The following is a 13819-nucleotide window of genomic DNA, read 5'->3' on the forward strand; positions in this document are numbered from 1 at the left end:
TACTCAGCCAGTCTATCAGTGCACTATCCTGGCCTGCCACATGGACCATCTCCAATGACTGCAGCTGGATCTCCGCCCATCTGATCAGGTCGCTCGCCTATGCGTGTAAGGTCCGAAATCTGGTTCCTTATGCCTTTGTCGTCATATCATATGTCTGGACTAGAACATGATGACCTGTTAGTATCTCGGAGAATTCCAAGAGCTCCAGCCTGGTGGCTCTGAGTTCTAAAAGTTTTATACTCAGTGAGGTCTCTTCCTGACCCTTGTGTCATTGTCCCTTGAGAGTGGGTTCTCCACCCTGGCAGACTCGTGTCTGTCGTCATCAACATCCTCTTTAGATTTCAGATCGGGGATCCTCATTGGAAACAAAAGGGTTCCAGCCACCACTGCAGCTGATGCTGAAGTTGTTTTGGCAACTGTACCAGCTTGTAGCCCTAACTGGCCACCACATCCTGGTAAGGTAAGGGAAAATGTCTGTAGAGGTCTGGCGTGAAACCTTGACCATTGAAGCACTTCATGGCTTGACACCACCATGCTCAGAAACTTGGCCAGTACCATACCCTCTATCTTGCATTTTTTTCAGCCTGTCTGTGGTCAGAAGTTGTATGTTGTGTTGTGTCTCCCAAGTGCCTATCTGCACCCCCAGGTGTACCCATGATTGAGAGGCATTTAGATTGCCCTTCTCCATGTTGACCACGAAGGCATGGTCCCTAAAAAAAATAATAATCACTGCCATCTATGATGCTTCCCCGCTCTGCTGGTGAGAACGGGCCTTGACAAAGATGTCATCTAGAGATGGTGACAGCAACACTCCCTGAAGTCTAAGATGTATTACAATGGCCACCATAAACTTGGTGAACCCTCTTGGGAATGACTTCAGGCGGAAAGGCAACACTGGTACTGAAAGTGTTTCCCATCATACGCAAAGGGTAGGAACCTGCAGTGAGCCTCTTGAAGTGGGATGTGTAAATGGTCCTGCTGACGTAGCAGGCCCCCCCCCACTCCCAAGTGCCTATCCTGATGGATAGATCGATGGATACCAGGAAATCCTTTGCCTGAATATCTGCCAGAGTGGAGTTCAGACTTTTCATCCTGAACATTCTAGTTCTGATGCAGTTGTTTACCCATTTCAGGTCCAAGATTTTCCTGGCATCCTTATTCTTCAACATGGGTTGATATTCCCCGGGATCTCTTCCAGTGACTTCCCTGCGCTAGCAGATGTTGTTCCTTGTTCGTCCCCAAGGAGGGACGTTCTTCCCAGAGGATAGGGTAGAGGATGACTGAGATGAAGACAGTGGGAAAGGAAGGCATTTGGTGTGAAGGGTTCCGGTCTACCTCCATAAAATCCGTTTCTAAGGAGGGAGTTGCTAAGGGAGAAAACGCAGGCCAGTGTAATGATTTATGTTCTCCTTCTGCGATTTCTGTAGCAAGAGATTTGTTGTTGTTCCTGGACCTACATTGTGGAAATGAAATAACTTTATTGGAGCTCAAGTCTCTTTCCTCCTCACACACTGCTCCTTCCTGACGTAGAGGTGACCTGGAGTGATCACACCCTGATGCTATGCCTGTTCCAGGAGATTTTATTTCCTTGGAGTGTTCAATGTAAACGGAAGAGTGTGGATAAAGGTCTCCTTTACACTGAGTGGGTTGTGGAGGAACTTCATTTGCAGGGTGATTGGTGTGTTTCCCAAAACCGCACCCTTTTCTCTGCTGCTCCTGATCTAAAGCGTGAGGCCTACTCCTGCCTGCTTTACCGTTAGAGTCCTTATTCGTCTTTGACTCTGGGCACGATATCCTTTGGAGTCATGACAGGACTGACAAGTTTTTGGTTTTGTTTTGAACACAGAACATGTCTTTATCTTCAATAAGATATCTGTCAAGTCCCTCTCCAAAAAGGTTTATGCCCTTGAAGGGAACTGCCGTCACTTTCGCTTGTGCCGCAGAGTCTGAGCCACATGGGCTGAATCTGCATTTGTCTTTCCCACCGGTGTCCCAGCCTTTTGACTCCCATCTTCAAAAAAGCTGTCTACATTTGGTGTCGTTTTCACGCCTCAAGAGTGCTAGCATACTTTTGCACGTCCGCATATGTTTATCGTCCTTTCGTGGCGGCTCCACTGTCATTGCACCTCCGCACTGCTTTAAAAGAATCTTCTCCAAACAACATTCAAACAAGCATAGAGAAAGACGGTGCCACAGCAGCATGAAACTAATTTAAAAATGCAAATGCAGATTCGACCCTGTTCCTTCTGGCTGCTACACTGCATGCCATGGCTCTAGCTAACTGCTGCAGGATGTCCAGTATCTACCACAATCACTGTCACTAAGGCAACCTTCTTAAGTTTGTCCTGATGCCCAAGAATGTGCCGCCCTGACAAATCCGCTATTGACATCCTGATGCAGCAGACTGAAACTTTGAAGACTTTGCGTAAGGCTTGCTCAAATCCCCTATCACTGGGGTCTTGGGCAGCCTATCTGCATCCACAGGTAGGACTGAGTTGGAGGTCAAGCTAGTCCCAGGTTCGTCCATCATTGACACCTGGAGTCTCTTGGTAGCCTCTGGTATCAGGGAATAAAGCTTGGGGGGGGGGAAACATCTGATGGTTAGTTTTTAGCTTGGAGTGGTGCTCCCACTCTGCCTACATCCTACTATAAAAGGCTGCGGGCAGTTTGAGGCTAGCCATTGCCTGCCTCCGCATAGCAACCCTGGACTTCTTTGGTTGTCTCCCATCCAAGTACTAACCTGGGCCGACCCTGCTTAACCTCTGAGATCTGACAAGCGTGGCTGAGCCTGGGCCATCCAGCTCTGGGCTGACATCCCTGCTTGTGGTACTGCCAGTCTGTACATCTGTACATCATCTGGCCAGATTGCACCAGAACTTCTGGGTCAAGATCATCATTTTCCTTAAGCCTGGAGGAAGTCCTAAATTCTTGGAAAGTGATCTCATGTACAGCTCCTGAGGGAATGGCCAGGACTGTACTGCTGGTACTCCTCCCTCTCCTTCCTCTGACCATTCCCATTCTGCCCTATCTGAGGATGGAACTGGGGGGTCTGAGTCCTTCCTGGACGTTTTGCAGCCATCGAATCGCAGCCCACTTTTGGTGACCCCTTGGGGTTTTCAAGCAGGAGATGTTCAGAGACGGTTGGCCTTGCGGGCCTCTGTGTCACGCCTCTGGCATTGTTTGGTGGTCTCCCATCCAAATACTGACCAGGGCTGACCGTGCTTATTTGATGAGCTCAGGCTGTCCTGAGCTATCCTTGCTGCCTGTGTTTCCTGGTTCTCCACAGAGTCTTGCGGGGATTGTGAATAGATCTGACTTGCTAAGTGTAACACCCCCCCCCCAAAAAAAAATCTGTCATAGCCCCTCTCTGGCAGAGTGGAGGTGGAAGAGCACTGGCAAAGAGTGGAGGTGGTGGAAGCAGCAGCCTAGGCTTGCCAAGTCCCCCCAGGGCCCGTTCCCCCCGCCCCAGAGGCCCGTTCCCCGCTGCCGGTGGATTGGGCCCCGGGGGGAACCCCACCCCCAAAGCACGGGACGTGCCCAGGGGCGGGGCCGCGGTCATCCGAGGGAAAACTCTATGTCCCCCCGCTGCAGATTATTTACGACTTGGCAACCCTACAGCATCCCGTATGGTTTTCAAAGCAAGAGACAGAGCTGGAGAGCCAACCAGGGCTGACCCTGCTTCGCTTCCAAGATCTGATCAAACCAGGCCAGGGCCGCTGCCCTTGCCTGCCTCTGCGTAGGGACACTGGACTCCCTTGGTGGTCTCCCATCCAAGTTCTACCCAGGGCTGACTCTGCTTAGCTTCTGAGACCTCAACAGATCAGACTAGCTTGGGCTATCCAGCTCTGGGCACAGGGAACTGTCGGGTCTGACCAGCAGCCATTTTCTATTCTCTTGCCTGGGAGTGAAGGTGAAAGTAAGTCTGCCATGAGGGTCCAGGAAACTAAGATGGCCACCGCCATTTCCCCCACCCTCCTATGGCTTTCCCTGGGCCTTCTAACTCCCTGTCTGTTCCCTGTCTGTTCCATGGGAACTTTACCTCTGAAGGGGGAAAAGGGGGGGGTTGGAAGCCCCAGGAAACAATTTCCACTTCTTCCTCCCTTGAATAGCTCGGGGGTTTGCTTGGGGTGTTCCCCCAGTCTTCCACCCTGCCCTCCTTCGCCTCCAGTTTAGGTTTTGTGGCCCCATAAGGGCTTGAGGGCTAGAGGCTCCCAGCTTGACTGTTCGGCCACACGCCAGGTCCTCCGAGACCGGGGGGATTGGCCAGGTTTGTGGCTTCGTCCCGGTCTCCTTACAGACTCAGCCGCTTCCCCTGATGTGCCTTTGTTGGGGAGGCGACCTCCAGCCACAAGCTGGGCCCGGTGGGAGTCTGCGTGCACAGCCACAGCTGCTGGGGATCTCCCGGCGCAGTTGGCTGCCTTTGTGGTCTGCCGCCAACGCAGCTCGAAATAATGAAGAGGGAGGGTCTCTCCTTTCTCCCTCTCTTCTTCTCATTCCTGGATCGCTGCGCTCTACAGAGTGCCTGTGAAACACGTCCTGCTCAGGCAGCAGGGCCGGTGAGACTGGGATGTTCCCAGGGGACAGGCCCCTCCCCTTGCTGGATCATTCTGAGGAAACCGACCCTGTTCCAGAGGAGGAGGCTATTCCTCGAGAGTAAGGACTGCCCCACTCCCAGGACCACCGGAGAATAACAAGTCCTGCAATGCCTTTGTAGAGATCTTTTGGAACACTGGCCTCCCTGCTCTAGTTCCCAATTTGCTGAAAGGACCCATTTGATTCCACCTTGTGGCCCTAACAGATGTATATGAAAGACTCTACCTGTGTAAATTGTATTGTTTATTGTTTTAGTAATTTTAATATGATTTTATTGTAATGAGTCTTGGACTTGGTTTCTTGTGATCCGCCCAGAACCTGCTTTGGGGAGGGGAGAATAAAAATCTCAAAAATAAACAAACATAGTTCTAGCCCATCTATCTTAAAAAGAATACTATAGAGTAGATGGCTTTTGTTTTTGTTTGGCTCTAGGGGCCAACCTAAAAATGTAGAAGTCAAAGTCATTTTTCAAGTATTAGGGTTTTGTAGTTTAATGACCGTATTCTCTAATGATTGCTACCACAAAAGCTATTCCAAACCTCTTCATTGTGTCTCATACTTTGATTAAAGCTATGACTAAAGTGTTGTAGCATAAAAACAAATAGAGAGTTAAGCTAATGGGGGTCACAAAAAAACTAACATCTAACCCTAACCTAACCTGCGTGTAACAAGATACTAGACTAGATGGACTACTGGTTTTATGCAGCTACACTGCACTTACATTCCAGTGAAGCTACCTGGGTGATTTTTCAGTCTAATCTACCTCTAAGCTTTGTTTTAAGGATGAAAAGAGGCATGCTGATCTAAGCTTCTTAAAGAAAGAGTGGGATAGAAAATGAATCAAATGCCTTTTGCGTGTGTACCTGTGAGCTTAGACCCATGCGATGATTTTTCTCTTCACTCACTGTATGCAACTGCCTCTCTCTCTTTTCCAGCATGCAGAAAGAAGAGATGGAATTCCAGCCCCTGGAAAAGATTAAGGAGAATGAGGAAGCAAACCACTCGACGCCATTGTTGGGACACATAAGCCGCTTCCTGAGTGTCCAGTCCCCCAGTTTCACCAGAGCATCATCGAGAATGAATCTGATGCGTCGGAGGAATGAAAATACGCCGCCTTCTCCTTATTACGCATACCCAGATGGGAAGTCTGGCAGCCCAACTAGTTTCAATCCACAAAGGTTTCACACAGGTTTGAGTTCCCAGGATCCATGGGACAATGAAGACAGCAAACTGAGGGAATTTGATGCCTTCATGTCCACTCCTTTCTACGAGAGGCCTGGTTTTTATAGCGCTCCACAAACACCCATCAGCGCCATTCCAATGATCTTCCCGTCCAGACGTCTAGGCCGCAAGAAGCCTCCTGCTCTCTCCAGTATCGTTGCCTGCTCTTTGAGGGACAACTCCGCCAGCCAGTCTCCTTGCAAGGCTAGTGATAAGGACAGAAGTCAGACCTCTCTCGGCTCAGGACCTAAAGAAACTTCTGCTTGGCCAGCAGAAAAAAGCCCAGTGCCAGACTCCCTGGTAGTGACAGCAGAAGAGGAGCAAAAACCCACAAGCCGTAAACTCAAGGATGTTGTTCCTCTTGGAAGCCCGGGGGCCCTGTCCTCGGGGGACTCGGGTAGCCCCATTTTTCATTTCTTTCCTGAGTCCCCAGACCCTGAGCGGCAGGTGAACAGCAAGAACACTCTGAAAGGCTACCGTCATCCATGGCTGACTCCAGATAACACAGCAACTCCAAGCCCAGATCGCCCGACCTCCCTTCATACCCATGGCATCAGGACCCCTAGCAGCAATGGCCCTACCTTCTTTTCATTCACGCCTCTGACATCCCCAGTGCTTGAGAGATCCCATCTGAACAAAACAAAAGCTGCCGTGCAGCCTAGCTCAGACGATGCTCCTGGAGTCCCTGAGCAGGAACCTGCGATGGTTTCTGGGCACGCAAAAGACATGGGGGGTGGAAGCACCAATGCTCCCCACACTAAAGATCAGAGAACGGCAGCCAGCTCTTCACCCAATGACTCTGGCATCTCTCTAGCAGAGGGAGACCTTGTAGGATTAATGGAGGTGATCGTGGAAACCAGCGAAAACACCGCGGATGGAAGGGAAGATGGACAGGGACAGCTAAATTAAATGGGCTCTCAGTTTCTCCAGGATGGTGTCACTGTCCTTTAGCCAAGCTTCATCGGTGCTCAGTCTTTTAGTGCTTTGTGCCAAAGAAGCACCAGAGCCATGTACTAGGAGCTGGAGAACAACTGAGAATGCCGGCATTTTAGGTTGAGCAGCTGACGTGTACTTCCATCAGACCAATATGTTACAAACACCACTAGGAAAACAGCTACAGTTCCAGCAAGACTTGTGAAACTAAGTTCCAGGACTTTTTGAAGTGTTCGTAAACACCAAAGAATGGAATCATGTCACTAACACCGGAACCAGTTTCAGCTGTAGACTGTCAGTTTTGCGTGACTAACGTTTCTGTCAGTGATTCCTTTCCCACTCGTAATGTTTACTTAGGGAGCACCTCCACCGGGCCAACCCACCAGGCTGGAGGGTGGGTTTCTTCACACAGGTAACTTTGGTGCAATGATTACAGAAGACCACCACATGCTGGAAGACTTGTTGCCTGAATCAGTTAATTTACAAGGGCCCAAACTACAGTAAATGCCCATGAAAGTTTTATCCATTTTGAAGGCACATCAGTCTTCAGGATCTACAATACAGAGACTCTATGACAGCAGTTCCCAAAGCTACGTGCCCCCAGGACTGGATGAAATGTGCCTTGAAAAACCAGCAGGTTGGGTTGGTTCAACATTCTCTGCACAGCAGAGAATGACTCCTGCTGCAGTGATTCCGATTTGCTGCCAAAATATGGGGACCCCAGACACTTTGCTATTGGCCCCCAAGGCAGTCTAACCTCCGAGCTGAAAGACTTACTGCAAGGGGTGCCCAAATTGCGGCTCAGGAACCGCATGTGGCTCTTTCGCACATATTGTCCGGCTCCCGGCAGGGCAGCTGGGGAAGCGAAGGGGAGGGCATGTCTCCCCAATCGGTCTTCCCTTCCCCAGTCAGCGTTCTCCTCCCTGGGCAGGCTTGAGGTGGGGGGGGGGAAGCAGAGAAAGACAGCAATTTTAACTTTAAATGCATTCTCAAAGCCTCCCCCCCGCTTAGAGAAGAGATTTGTGTCTCTTTAAATCCCTTCTCCAAGCCAAGCCAGCTGGCGTGGGGGGCTTGGAGGATGCATTTAAAGTTAAAGTTGCTTTCTTTCCACCTCTCCCTCCCATCTATTTCCTTCCCACCTTTTTCGTTTTCTTTCCACCTCTCTCTTTACCTCTAACAAATAAATATCATTAGCAGACAAATGTCATTGGACAAATAAATATTATCAATATCTGTTTTTACCCCTTTTGTTTTTATTTCTGGCAGTCACAATTAATGTTAATAAAAAGCAAATTTTTCATATTTTTCAATAAGAACGTGTGTGTAATATTTGTTCATGTCCTGCAGCTCTCAGACATCTGGCATTTATTCTATGTGGCTCTTAACATTAAGCAAGTTTGGCCCCCCTGACTTACTGGGTAACAGGAAGGCAAAACACTAGCAGGCGATTTTGAAGGGGCTCTCCTGCAGCAAGGATGCCCAAGAGTGAAGTGTGCCTCCAATTTTAATATGAAGAAAACTGAGCTCTAGGTGAGGGTAAAATGGAGGAGAGAATGATGAAGCCACTTTGAGTTCTCATTGGGGAGAAAGGTGAGTATAAATGAAATAGATGTTTGAGAAATCCTGCTCTACAAGTATAACTGCCTTTAGAAAATAAACACACTACGCAGGAGAATGATGGAAGGCACTTGGGATTCCCACCAGTGTTCCCTCTAAGCTGAGTTAGTGTGAGCCAGCTCACAGTTTTTTAGCCTCAGGCTCACACATTTCTGTCTTAGCTTGGGAAGGATGGTGGCAAACTAATTTAGGCAGCAGCCAAATCGCTCGCTCACAACTTTAATGCCAGTAGCTCACAAAGTAGAATTTTTGCTCACGAGACAGCACAGCTTAGAGGGCGGATTGGTCCCCACTGGGGAGAATTGCAGGGAATAAATGAAGTTAAATAAAACTGAGACTCAGACATTAATAACCTCCAAACGAACAAGCATTTGCTGTTTAGATGAGCTATGGCACTGATTAGGTTTCTTACACTATAAAAATGCCTGACATTGCACCCTGATCCTCCACCAAGCAAGCAAAAAGAAACTGGTGTCATACTTTTTAGGTTCTCATGCTCCTTGGGCTATGATTCACTTCGAAAAAGCAGGTGACAAGTGAAGCCACCCATGAAGAAAACATTTCACTTCCTAATTACTTAAATAGTATGAGCAGAAGTAGCGACAACACCCTACCTGTTTTACCAAGTAAAATTACATGAGCACTTTGTACTTTCCATAACACCTTGAGCAACAAACTCTTGCCTGCCCAGGAAAAACTCTCAATTGCCAACACTGCATTCGAATGGGTATGAAAAGTTCAGTTACAAAACTTAGGACCAACATTTGCAACTGAACCTTTCCCCCCCCACACACACACACACACTGGAAGCCTCAAATGATACGAGAACTGTGGCCATTCTCGCTTCTCTGCCACCACCCCCTTGCTGTCTGGAGTACACAGCTGTAACAAAAGCCAATGCCTACATAACAAGGAGGAAATTCCCTTGATAAAAATAATCTGCAACCTTTTCAGTTAGAACAAGAGCCCAGTAGCACCTTACAGACTAACAAAATTTGTGGTAGTGTAGGGTATGAGCTCTACAAGTATACCACAAATTTTGTTGGTCTTTTAAGGTGCTACTGAAGTCTTGCTCTTTTCTTCTGCTACAGACAAACACAGCTACCCATCTTGGTTATAAGAAGTTAGACTGGCATTAAAGAATCTCCACTATACACATAATTGAATGTACTATTTTGACTACAATAGATGGTCCTGGTTTCCAAGCATGAGGCAGGACTTTGTACCTTCCACACAATCATTGATTCAACATGAGCTAACAGTATTGCTTTTCTAGCCCTTCTGCTCATTGTAAATAGTGTGCTGCAGCTGTTATTTTTAGTAAATTTCAATCTATTGCAAACAAATGACTGTCCAAGTTCATTAGAGGAAACTATGCCACTGGGCAGTTATCCAGCCATCCTGCGGGGCTCCTTCAAAATAATCAAGACCTACTCAAGTAATAGCATTGACATGTTTTACTAAGACCATTGGATGTTTTGTGTATTTCCCCTGTAGCCAGTTATAGCTTGGGGGTTCCCAAAGCATGACTTATCCCTGTACTGGGAGAAACACGAGACCTTAAAATTGCTGACACCTATGTGCTTCATTATCTCAGGATGTACATAAAATGATGTTGAAGTAGCAGATTAGTAAAGCTCTGCATGAATGTCATCAAAACTGGTATACTTGGAAAGATGTAGCAGTAATGAACAGAACTTAGTTCTGATTTCTAGTTACCTCCGAAGACTTTTCATTTGCATCCCAAGCTTCGATTGCCGGCCTGAAGCAACGTGATAAAAATGTATTAAAGTACTAATGACGGCCATGTTAAAACCATCAAATCCCATGGTGGAGTGTCTGTTTTGCTGACAGAAGATCCTAGGTTCAATGACAGCATCTCCAGTTGAAAAGTCTGGTAGTAGCTGATGTGGAAGACCTTGAACTGGGACCCTGGAAAGCCACTGCCAGTCTGAGTAGACCAATAATGACTTCGATAGACCAATGATCCGACAGCTTTGTGTATATAGGTATGTGTAGTTGCTTTTACGAATTCCAGCAATTGCAAAAAGCCCACAAAATCATGTGCTATAGTGGGTTCATCAATCTAGGGCAGCATCTGAGCATTTTTACTTCCAAAAATGAATTGACCCTGTGCAATTGTAATGAACTTGAGCATGGAAGTTAAAAATTTAGCCCCACTAACTCACTAGTACCCGTCAATGGCAAAAAGTGGGAGAGCTGTTGCGTACCAGACAATGCCCCCAAAGAAAGAGCAATGGAGACCTAGAAGCCAACTTCAGCAGAAATACTTTACTGCATGGTATATTTCACTGGCACTTCGACTCCCTACACATGACAGCACAGCTGAAACCAACTGGAACCAAGTCAGTTTATTGGGCATGAGATACAACACAAAAAATTTGATTTATTTTACAGTCATGGACAGTGTTAGGGATTAATCAAAGACACATGCATGTCAAACAAAAGCTCTAGTCCCAGTGAGGCACTAATGGCAGGCTTCTAGTTCTCACTGTCACTTTCTCCCAAGGTGTGCTTGTCAAACAGGTATTCTGCCATTCCAGATGTTGGTGCCCCCATCTTGCGCAGATTGGTCACATGATCACCCAGCTCCTTGATAGATTTGACCTGCTCATCCAGATAGTGCGTCTCAATGAAGTCACATAACTGGAAGGAAACAGAGTGGTGTAGGTTAAACAGAAGCACACACACATCTAGCCCACAGAAAGCCAATGATGCTCTAAAGAAACAGTGTGACATCCTTAGTCTGGGTTTTCAACTCAGACATGCTTCTCTTCCTTCTAGTCTTCATTTCTCCCTGCGCAGATGCAATCACTATCATTCAATAATCTCCATTCATGGGTGCACTGAAGAATTCCAAGGATATTATTGTTGACCTCAGGGACTGTGGGTAACTCACACTGTGGAGTTCTGTGATCTGTGGAGGTCTTAAGTTCTGCGGCAATAAAAATGCATCCCGCTGCATGAATTAGTTACCCTGACATCTGGATGGCCCAGGATAGCCCAATCTCATCAGACCTCGGGAGCAAGGTCAGCCGTGGTTAGTATTTGGATGGGGGACCATCATGGAGTCTAGAGTTGCTACGCAGAGGTAGACAATGGCAAACTACCTCTGAACATCTCTTGCCTTGGAAACCCCACGGAGTGGCCATAAGTTCGGTGCAACTTGACAGCACTTTCCACCCCCCACCCGCTATGAATTAGTTATGCAAACTTTGGTTTGTATGGTTTACCCTATAATTTGTCAGTTACTACAGTTCTGTTCTGCTAGTATACATAAACTGGAGCCATAACCACAGAATAACCTTATTCAGCTTCCACGTTAATAGTTCAGCAGGTAATGCTTATATCTTCAGGTGTATATTTGGCAACATTGGGGATAAAACTTATTTTTAAAATGTCTTCCACAGCTTAGGAAGCTACATTCTACACCCCACCGACACATCTGGAATCCCACATATGCACACCCTATGAGTTTGCCATTCCAATTATTTACTTGCTCCCATTTTACTTACAGTCCCTGCTTATACTACCCGTAAATCTATTTCTAAAGTCACCTCCCCCTAACTACATCTTTCTTTTTTAAAAAAAGGCTACGGCAGAATTGCTAGTGCACCATGGACAGTGACATGGCACAAAGCAGTCGGTCTGTGCAACGACTTCCATTTGAGCATGGCATGTTCATTAGCGGCAACCTACATGGGGATCATTTTTGTCAGTTGCCAGTTTATGCAGTTCCAACAGAGACTGGTTCACATTCTTCTCCAAGTGCAAAGCACACTCCATTGCTGTCAGTCCACTCTCCCAGTCATCGCGATCTGGTTTCTGACAAAGGAAAAACAGAACATTTTCACGTCAGAGATCCAAACAACCCAGGATGCCTATCACAGCAGACCTCCTCCTCCTCCTGCACACACACTCCAAGGTGCTCGGAATTCTTTCTCCGACATAAGACACTTGCTTAGTTAGCATCGCCTAGGAAACAATGAAGTGACATGAAACACCTACTTACATTTAGGCAAGCATCCCAGTTCACAAGCACCATCACTATTGGATCAGTATAAACTACGGTTTCCATGACAGTGAGATTCTCAAACTGTGTTTTCATCGCACCATGGTTCTGGAAGGCACTGAGATACCAACTTACCCTTGTGGTTTTTGAGTTCCTTACCTTAAGGGAACCCTTGCAAAGCAGAACTGCATGGCCATCTTGCACAGGTTTGGGAACACTTCTACAATGCACACCCTTCACAAGCCAAGCCTGCTGTGACTCACCGTGGCTCTGCATGAGCCAAGTCTATCCTAAACACTTTTCATCAGGCACAGCTGTACAGCAGCAATGGCAGGCAAACTTGCCCCTCACTGATATTCTTATGAAGAGACCCTCCCCTCCATGAGCCCCAGAGCTCCCGGGAGCACATTTTGAAAACTGCTGCCTTGAGGTTCAGGCACATGATTACGGCTGAACTGTACCATGGGTATGTGCACATGTGTGAATGCTTTTCTCATATTTTATATATATACTAGCAGTAAAGCCCGTTGTGAAAGCAATACAACGAGATCTAGAAAGAGGCTCTGGGGGAGTGCTCTGGCTTTGGGCAAACAGTGTCAATTTGCTGTGGTGACCTCAGCAGGGTATAATGACAGAGTCCACTGTTTTCTCCAGAGGAACTGATCTCTGCTACCTGAAGAGCAGTTGTAATTGTGAGTGATCTGTAGCCCTCACCTGGAGATTGGCAGCAATTGTTACCCAGGACAAAGTGGCATTCTACCTGTCTGAGGTCCCACCCCTCTGCAAACCCCACCCTCTCCAGGCTCCACCCCTCAAATCCCCAGGAATTTGTCAGCATGTCGTTGGCAACCCCATCTCCTTCGCAGCTAACCATCAACCTACCATTATCTGCCCCTTTGACTTCAGCTGACTTCTGCCCTCCCTTCTGCAGAGCAGTTGTAATTCTGAGTGCTCTCCAGCCCTCACCTGGAGATTGGCAACAATGGTTCCCTATGTGGGACTGACTGGTTTGGAGGGTGGAGTCTATGGCAGTGTACCTGAGGTCCCACCCCTCTTCAAACCTCACCCTCTTCAGGCTCCATCCCTCAAATCTCCAGGAATTTCCCATCTGGAGTTGGCAACGCTATCAGGACTGGCCCCAATGTGTTTTCTCCCAAAGGCCAAAGTAGGTGACAGGACCAACCTTAGTTGCTTACCAACAGGCACTGAGGGGAATGTAGGGTTGCCAGCTCTAAGGAGGGAAATACCTGGAGGTTTGGGGGGTGGATTCTGTAGAGGGCCGGGCGACGGAGGCATCGGCCTTCTGTCGCCCGCCTTGCCCCCCCAATCTCGGCCCGGGCGACCGCGGCTCCAGACCCCCCCGCGGCCACTCCAGCCAGGCGACGGAGGCATCGGCCTTCCATCGCCTGCCTCACCCCACCC

At 47.8% G+C, this 13819-nt stretch overlaps 2 protein-coding genes across 2 annotated transcripts in view; one reads left to right on the forward strand and one right to left on the reverse strand.

The window, feature by feature from the left end:
- Positions 1-6723, forward strand: part of LOC107108844 (bestrophin-1-like) — a 43253-nt gene extending 36530 nt beyond the window's left edge. The window contains exon 9 of the mRNA XM_015409366.1: positions 5529-6723. Coding sequence (XP_015264852.1) covers positions 5529-6723 — 1195 coding nt within the window. The remainder of the gene's footprint in view (positions 1-5528) is intronic.
- Positions 6724-10721: 3998 nt separating this feature from the next.
- The window catches only part of FTH1 (ferritin, heavy polypeptide 1), a 7977-nt gene continuing 4879 nt past the window's right edge, over positions 10722-13819 (reverse strand). The window contains exons 3-4 of the mRNA XM_015409371.1: positions 12085-12210; positions 10722-11031 (exon numbers count right to left, since the gene is read on the reverse strand). Coding sequence (XP_015264857.1) covers positions 10867-11031; positions 12085-12210 — 291 coding nt within the window. The 3' untranslated portion in view covers positions 10722-10866. The remainder of the gene's footprint in view (positions 11032-12084; positions 12211-13819) is intronic.

This window comes from Gekko japonicus, unplaced genomic scaffold (genome assembly GCF_001447785.1).
Source record: "Gekko japonicus isolate JY-2015 unplaced genomic scaffold, Gekko_japonicus_V1.1 scaffold730, whole genome shotgun sequence".
Classification (NCBI taxonomy): domain Eukaryota; kingdom Metazoa; phylum Chordata; class Lepidosauria; order Squamata; family Gekkonidae; genus Gekko; species Gekko japonicus.